Consider the following 8108-nt stretch of genomic DNA (forward strand, 5'->3'; position numbering starts at 1 on the left):
AAAGAGAGTTTTACGAATGAGAAATTTATTGGATCTGGTGCCAACTAAGCATATAGGCGATATACCCAGGCAAGAAAGTGCAAAAAGGAAAAAAAAAAAAAAAGAGGAACTACAATAGTCTTCTTTAAATACTGTCCCTTCTTTTAAACTTGGAGACCTAAATTGCAACCCAGGTTCTCCTCATAGAAGCTGCCCCAAATGTAATTATCCTTTCACACATCAGTAGTGCATTTCGTATAATTTTTTGCATCAAAATGATTTTTCCATTCATGCGGCATTCTAATATTGGGAGAAAGAGGATTAGTACGGGAAGGCCCAATTTGCCTGACTGTCTACATCAATGATGCAGCCTTTTTGCGCTATGCTGTGTCGTCCCCGTTGGTTTGTCTTCTTCGAGAGTTTATCGTAAAAAGGGGGAGCAGGCAAATCTGGGCGAATTGTGCACACCCAAGTTTTGCTTTTATTCCATTCGATGGTAAATATAGGGTACAAGCGATAGGCCAATTTTACCACGTATTACATGCTAGTTTACCCCATTTTGTGTGTGTATGGGGAGGGACTCCCTTTTTGTCTACACTTTTGCTTTGTGTCAGCTTAACGATTCAGACTGACTTGACTAAAGAGCTGACTCTCCAGTGTGTAGTTCATCATGTTGCGAAAAAGGCATATAAGTAGGATAAAAAAAAAAAAAGACAACCTGGAGTTTTTTTTCCAGTGTGGGATACAGTGCACAGGCAAAGTGGAACCCTCTATTGTGCAAACGAAAAATAAGTAATGGAATAGCGCAATAGGTTAGGAAATCTCACTTTGCTATTTCTCCCTTTTTGTGTGTTTCCTAATCAGGAGCAGAATAGCAAACATGGGACCTCTCTCCACATGTGCGTATTCATTCGTGAAGGAGCTCAGTGCATGTTAGTGTTATCTTTCTTATCGCGTTTCTGCGGGTCTACTCGCATTCGTTCGCGGAAAAAAGAAAGGCGCAAGGATCGCACACTTTGCGTGAATTTTAGTTTAAAAAAAAATAAAATAAAAATAAATTTTATCGATATAATCAGACGCGCCATAATTTAGTTGGGAAAAAAGCCACACAGGGATATGCATCTCCACGGATCTACATCTGTACAGGTACGCACATCTGAGCAGGCATATGTAGAAGCAGCTATGAATGGAGAGCCAGCGTTTTATCCATATATAGCTGCTGATAGGGCGTGTGTCCACTACGCTCTTTTGTGCGTTAGACAGGGAGAGGCACACTGCAGGGAGGGGTTGAAACGTCCACGAGGTGGAGCAAAAAGCAGTGCAAATTTTGATAGCGTTAAAGTGAAATGTAAGAAAGTGGATTAGTAAAAAGGGAAAGGAAACTAGCTTGGGTGAACGCAAATTAGGCACACGCCTTTCTAACCGGGTAGCAGTGCAGGCGAGGGAACCGCAACTCACGGTACATACGTACGTACGTACATATATATATGTATTATACGCACACCTGCATGAGGCCCCTTTTTTATTTTTTTCCCAAAACAGTCACGCGCGTTGCATCTATACATAAGGCAAAGTGCCCCGTTTCCTCACCCGTCTAATGAGGGGCGCATGCTTACAAAAGGTACTGCCCAAAGGGGAGGAAATAATAACTCAGCCGAGTGGGTTAGCTACTCATGCGTTCGCATAGCTCACACCTGACAAAGCCACACAATGAGGTGTAATTCGAATCACAATTAAAATATAAAAAAAAATGAAAAAAAAAAAAAAATGTATAATTTCTTTTTTGAATATTTTTAGAAACTTTGTAAAAGGGACCCCCTGCGACGCGCCCTGAAATAAAGTTCACCGTTTGGACGTCGTCACAAAGAAGAAGTAGATTTAAACGAGCATCGAAGGACCACTTTGTGCTGTCTAGTAAAGAATTTTTTTTTTTTTTCCTTCTTCTTCTTCTTCCTCCCATCTGAAAAAACTGCCATATTATTTTTTTTTCTCACGCTCCACCTGTGCAGACGAAGCAACCACAGTCGGCTAGTCTCCCAAAGTCACACAACCCCCCGCTACTTCGCTTGCGTGACTTTCACTTTGTTTTGAAGCTCAACAAGTACACACAACCGTGAATGGTCATAAGAGAAAATAAAAGAAATATATTTGCTACTTCTTTTTTTTGTCCCTGAGGGGAATAGCAATTAGTATTATTCTGTTCACCTTGTTGAGGGCGCATTTTTGATTCTACACCTGCTTGTTCCCATTTGGTGGGTCCGCAAAATAATCACCGCGGCTTTTCTTTCTTTTCGAGAACAATTTACTTGTGCAAAATTGGAAGTTTGCGTCTCGTTTCTTTTTTCTTTCAGAGTGCCCCGCGAAGGGCATGCGGAGAGGATAAATAGTGGCACAAGTCAGCGGCACAAGCCAGCGGTGCAAAACTGCGCTCCAAGTTAAGACGCCAAAATAACTCCACAAACGCCAAGGGGACGAACAAAATGGTCACGAAGGGAGGCGCGAAGAAGAAAGCAAAGGTGAGGGCTTACGACATTGAAGAATCAAAAAGGATATTCCTATACGCCTACGAACACCAACTGAAAAATGAAAAGGTTAATTGGAAAAGAGCTGAGGAATCCAAAGTGACTAGCCACAGTGCAAGCTCGATGAGGAGTCATTACGTGAATTGTATAAAGCATGAAGTATCTTTGTACCTGGAGATGTACGCAGAGGAAGTTGCTAAGTTATTTAATAAGGTGAAAAAGTGGAAGAAGGAAGAAAAAAAAAAAAGATCCTTTTTCAGAGTAGCACGCTGGTGAAGCAAAAATCGAATATTTCTCTAGACAGAGTAACCAAGGGTAAAAGCACAAACTATAATAAATTTAATTCGCTCATAATTAGTAAAGCCTTCTCCATGAAGGGTAACCGCAGAGTGAGTAGCAAACAGAACAGCTCCATTAACAGAAGAAACGTTGCTAATGCAAATACGAAGAAGAAAAAAAAAGACACGAGCGTTTGCTCTAGTGGTAATGCTAATGCTAGCGCGAGCGATGGTAGGACGAAGAGCCAACCGGGAGTATCTAAAAGCAGCCTCAAAAAGAAAAAAATAAAGAAAGTAAAATTTGCACAAAAAGATCCCCTTGCAGTCAAGGATAAAAAAATAGACAAAAATGTGGCCAAAAATGTGGCCAAAAGTGCGGCCAAAAGTGCGGCCAAAAATGTGGCCAAAAGTGAGGCAAAAAATGTGGCCAAATGTGCGGCCAAATGTGTAGCCCAAATTGCGCCCCCAAATAACGCAATCGCTAGCAGCAATGTAGAAAGAACAAATAACCCCCCCAACAATTCGTTCAATACAGATATGAGTGATAAAACGGATAAAAGGAAAAGCGAAAAGGAACGGGGGAAGCACACGCGAGTGTCCGAAAATTACCAAATGGAAGCAAAGGACATATCCCAAGGGAGCAGCGAGAGTAAACATATTAAAATAAAGGTAAAGGATGAGAACGAGGTACAAATGAGCGTAGACGGAACGGTTCATGGCCAACGAGGGAGTAACGCATTGAACGAAGTGGGCTATATAAAAATACCTGGCGAAGAACACCCGCACCAGAAGTACCATCTCGAGTCAAGACCAGCAAAAAGGCACAGCGACAAAAATTCTCCCCTTCAAAGTAGAGCAAAAAGGGGCAAACACTACGCAGCTAACTGCAACTCGAAGGAATTCAGCAGGACAAACAAATCATACGACACGAAAATGTCAAGTGGAAACGTTAGGGAAGGGAAAAGAAGTTCCATCAGTTCTATTTTTGGGTACATTTACGATAAAATATTCCGCTGAAATGGGAGCGGCTAGCCCGATTGGTGCAATTGCTCCGATTGGCTGAATTGCTCCGATTGGCCAAACTGCCCCGACTGGCTGAATTGCTCCGAATGGCTGAATTGCCCCCATTGGCCCAACTGCCCCGAATGGCACCCTTCTGAGCGGTCTTCTTTCCTAAATTATGCAAAACAAACGGGGAGAAGAACCAATTCGATGAATCCCTCGCGTAACAAAACCAAGTGCCAATCGATGCTGAAACATTTGAGTCGGGGTTACATCATACACCAGAATAATATATCTGTGGATTTGCAAAGCAGGGAAGACACAGAAGAAATAGTAAAAGAGATAGCACACGTTTTGTTTGTGCCCTTCGCATAATGTTGAAGTTGACCATATCTGTGATTAATTCAGCCCCCTTCTTCGCAGCAGCCTGGGATGCACACATACTTTATAGCTATGTGTATGTCGATGCATACGTGATCATGTGCATGTATCTAACGCATTGCAGCCCAATTTGCACCCTTTCGTTTCACTTATTAATACGTTGTGTTTGTTTCTTTATCAAAACTGATCTGTCTCATTCTTACTTATGTGCCAAAGGACGATTAAAAAAAGGGAAAAAGTGGTATATATTTTTTGTTTTCCGTGTAAGTTTCCTTTTTCCTTCTTATGTTTTCATCATGAGTAATTGAATCTGTGAAGTTATCCCTCCATGTCCTCACATAAATGTATGACACAGAACGTGTAGAAGCTCCCTAAATTTTTTGAAAAAAAAACTTCTCCCTTCCAATCCCTTATTCGCTTTTTTAAAAATCGTCAAAATGGGGTGTAAATTTAGGTTATTACACCGTTGGAGGGAACAAATAAGACAGGGGTGAACCGGCGGGGGTGAACCGACAGGGGTAAACAGACATGGGTAAACAGACAGAGATGAACCAACAGGGGCAAACGGGCTGGGGTGGAAAGGACGAAGTGTGGCGGTGCATTAACCAATATGGACACCTTCGAGGTGGACACCCTGTTCCACTCTCATATTTTGACAACTAGCTGTGTTATATTTTGCTTAACGCGACGTCCCTTCTGAGCCATGTGAGTTCAGCATGCGTGTGCACTGCTCGGTTGGGAAGAGGAGGGGGGGGGGAGTTCCTACTGCGCACGGCATTTGTTCGTACGTATGTGTAAGTATGCATTCAAGCGTGTATGCATGCATGTGCATACGTGCACATGATACACACACACCCAGGTGCGAGCGGGGGTTGGGTGGGGCCCGGCTTGCGCTCAACAAAAAAGATGGAGCTAAGTTGTACTAATTAAAAAAAGGGTGAAAAATAGCAGCCGCGGAATTGGCGGCGCCAACAAGGGCATCCACACAGCAAGAGCAACTGCAGCTGCGGCTGCATCTACATCTGTAACTGAAACAGCCGCTGTATCTACATCTGTAAATGCCATGGTGGAGAAAACATGAAGGGGCATAACGCAAATTGGTACATTAACAATGTGTAAAAAAAAATAAAAGAAAAAATAAAACAATTTCGGAGACATTAAAGAAAATGTAGAAGAAATTTCCTTTAATGGTTAATAAATGAGCTACGCACAACTCGCACAGAAATGCAGCACCACAGTTTGTTGAATATCCATGCAACATAGAAAAAAATGAGCAAAAAAAAAAAAAAAAAACCTACGGCCAGAAGGTGCGCTGCAAACCAGGAAGCCGCAACACCCCGCTTCATGTGTCCGCCAGTTCTTTTCACACTGGAGAGTTTCCCCCTTCGATTCTGCTCTCCAATTTGGTACACCAGTTTGTCAGTAGACCAAATGAGTATTTTTTTATATGGATAAATTAAAAAAAAAAAAAATCTGCTGATTCAAACACAGAGCACACGTTCTGCACTTAAAAAAAAAAAAATGGATTTAACGGATAAGCGAAATTTCCAGTTTTTTTCTTTTTTCTTTTTCCTTTTTCCTTTCCACCTGCACTGCAGATGACGCAGGGTCGCCACTACACCTTATCGTCGTGAAACATCCACCTCATATTTTTTGGGGAAACTTTTGGCCCAGCAGAACAGTAGAGCATGTCGTCGATTGGCTTTCTCTTTTTTGTGCAGCTTGAAAGCATCGAAATGATGGATAAGCATATTGAATTAACTGACAGGACAGGAGACCAGTGATCATATAAAATTGACAGGCAGATGTGCCCGTTGCTGTAAATGTGTGGATGGATTGGCGGCTCTCCTATGAATATCACTTCTGGGCTTTCTGCGAGAAGGGAAAAATGGTTTAGGGTTAGCACGTGGGATTGATCATATATGATGTGTGTGTGTATGTGTATGTGTGTACGTATGCGTTTGTGCATGTGTATGTGTATATGCGTGCCTGTTCGTGTACGTGTGAGGGGGGAAGGCACAAACTCTTAAATACGGCCCATGTGCACACCAAGGTGGTATAACTCCAGGTGTGTTGAACCCCCCTCCGACGAACTTCCTCCATTTGCCCACCTATTGGATACTTCTCAGTAAACTTAAATTGCATTTTAAAGGTTTCATTTGAGTACAAGGTATTTTCTGCACCCTTAATTTGTATGATCCATTTATCTGAATATTCTTGTATTAATTTAATTGTGTTTTCATTTTCATTTAGCAGTTCCAATCTTTCCTTTTCCAGTCTTCTCTTTGAGAGACCTCCTAACTTGAGTTCATCAGGATTATTTTTTATCGTTTCTTCATTGTCGTTTCGATTGGAAGAGGGGCCGTGGTTGTCGCTGTGGTTGTGGCTGTGATTATCGCTGTGGTTGTGGCTGTGGCTGTGGCTGTGGCCGTGGCTGTGGCTGTGGCCGTTTAGGGAATTTCGAAAGTTCTTCACGTGGCTCGACTGGCTCTGTTCAAACACGGACTCCGACTTGTGTGACACATATGTGTTGTCCTTGACGAAGCCTTGGATTTCGCTCAGGTTCCTTCGGGGAGGGGCGGCGGTCACGCATGTTTGGAGTTGTTACTCATATGCAGAGTTGTGACACATGCTTTCAGCTGTGAGGCATGCTTTCAGCTTTGAGGCATGCTTCGAGTTGTGAGGCATGCTTTCAGCTGTGAGGCATGCTTAGAGTTATTACGCTTGAGCGTGGCTCCTTTTGGGTACGTGCCAAACGTACGGACACCCCCCAGCAAAGCAGTGTATAAAGGCTCTGTGACCAACTGGCGAAGAACATTCTCTAGCTATTCATACCTTGTCAGCGTGTCGTCATTCGCCACGGGAAAGAACCATTTTTCTTCATCCTTTAAAGGGGAATAAATGAAGAAGAAAAAGATGATTGTCTGTTTGGGTGGTTTCACCCCACGGTATGGGAAGTTTTGCATGGCTCAGTTGATCACTTGGCCTTCTCAAAGTTTGGTCTCCTTTACCTCCTCGAACCCAAGGCACCTCAGGACAACATCCGATCCATCGAAATGCAGCAGCTGTTAAGTAGTCGGGAAGGGAGAAAAGGGTGTATGCAATTGTAAGCAATAAGCAGGGATGCTAAGTATATACTCACTTATGCAGGTACATGATGTGTGCAATGCCAACGAAGTAGAAACTCCGTCAATGCACTCTTTCTCCAGGGTACCTTATTAATAAACGTTTTGTTGTCCTTTTTTAAGGATCTAAACTTTGCCCTGGAGGGATTTTCAATAATTCTGCGGGGAAAGGGGAAAACGTGAGTGAGCGGAGATGTCCAAGGATAAGCTACACGCACGAGGGTACGGACAAAGGTGGGTCCCTGCGAACGTGTCTAACAGATTGGAGATGTTTCTCATTTGGTCAGCTGCACACTTTTGCTCAGGTGCACATTTCTTTTACTTTTGAAGAATGTGGATCAATACGTTGAGTATTTCCCTCTTTTGGTCATTCTGCACATCAAAATGGAGAAAATAAAATGAAATAAAGAAATGAAATAAAAAAGTGAAATAAAAAAATGAAACAATTGGGGGGGTACGCACAAAAAAGACATACACAAAAAGGCGTACACAAAAAGGCATACGCAAAACGGCACACACAATAAAGGCATACACAACATGTGTAAACATGTAACACTTTTGGGAAAAGCCCAATTGAAGCAGTTTTCTCCTCTTATGCAACGGATAGGCAGCATGGAATGTACGCAAGTGGGCCAAGTACAATGGAGGAGACTAAACAGATTTGTAAAAAAATCCCCCTTTTAACTTTTCCCGAGACATGGAAAGAATAGTGTAAAAGCAGAAATGTACAGATTTACGAGAACGCTGGAGAAACACACCAACACATTTTTGTAGAAGTGTGTAAAGTCAATGTTGCGTAAAATTTATAACAGCTGAAGTTC

The 8108-nt window shown here is 42.5% G+C and overlaps 2 protein-coding genes across 2 annotated transcripts; one reads left to right on the plus strand and one right to left on the minus strand.

The window, feature by feature from the left end:
- Positions 1-2459: 2459 nt before the first annotated feature.
- On the plus strand, positions 2460-3732 carry PCYB_134370 (hypothetical protein; the record flags this gene model as incomplete). Its single annotated transcript, XM_004224462.1, has 3 exons — positions 2460-2714; positions 2762-3629; positions 3677-3732. The coding sequence occupies 3 exons, from the start codon at positions 2460-2462 to the stop codon at positions 3730-3732; spliced, it is 1179 nt and encodes a 392-aa protein (XP_004224510.1).
- A 2045-nt stretch (positions 3733-5777) lies between these two features.
- Positions 5778-7566, minus strand: PCYB_134380 (ubiquitin-conjugating enzyme E2; the record flags this gene model as incomplete). The annotated part of the gene is made up of 6 exons (XM_004224463.1): positions 5778-6034; positions 6274-6728; positions 6998-7047; positions 7174-7227; positions 7377-7446; positions 7547-7566. The coding sequence occupies 6 exons, from the start codon at positions 7564-7566 to the stop codon at positions 5778-5780; spliced, it is 906 nt and encodes a 301-aa protein (XP_004224511.1).
- Positions 7567-8108: the final 542 nt, after the last annotated feature.

Source organism: Plasmodium cynomolgi, chromosome 13 (genome assembly GCF_000321355.1).
Source record: "Plasmodium cynomolgi strain B DNA, chromosome 13, whole genome shotgun sequence".
Classification (NCBI taxonomy): Eukaryota; Apicomplexa; class Aconoidasida; order Haemosporida; family Plasmodiidae; genus Plasmodium; species Plasmodium cynomolgi.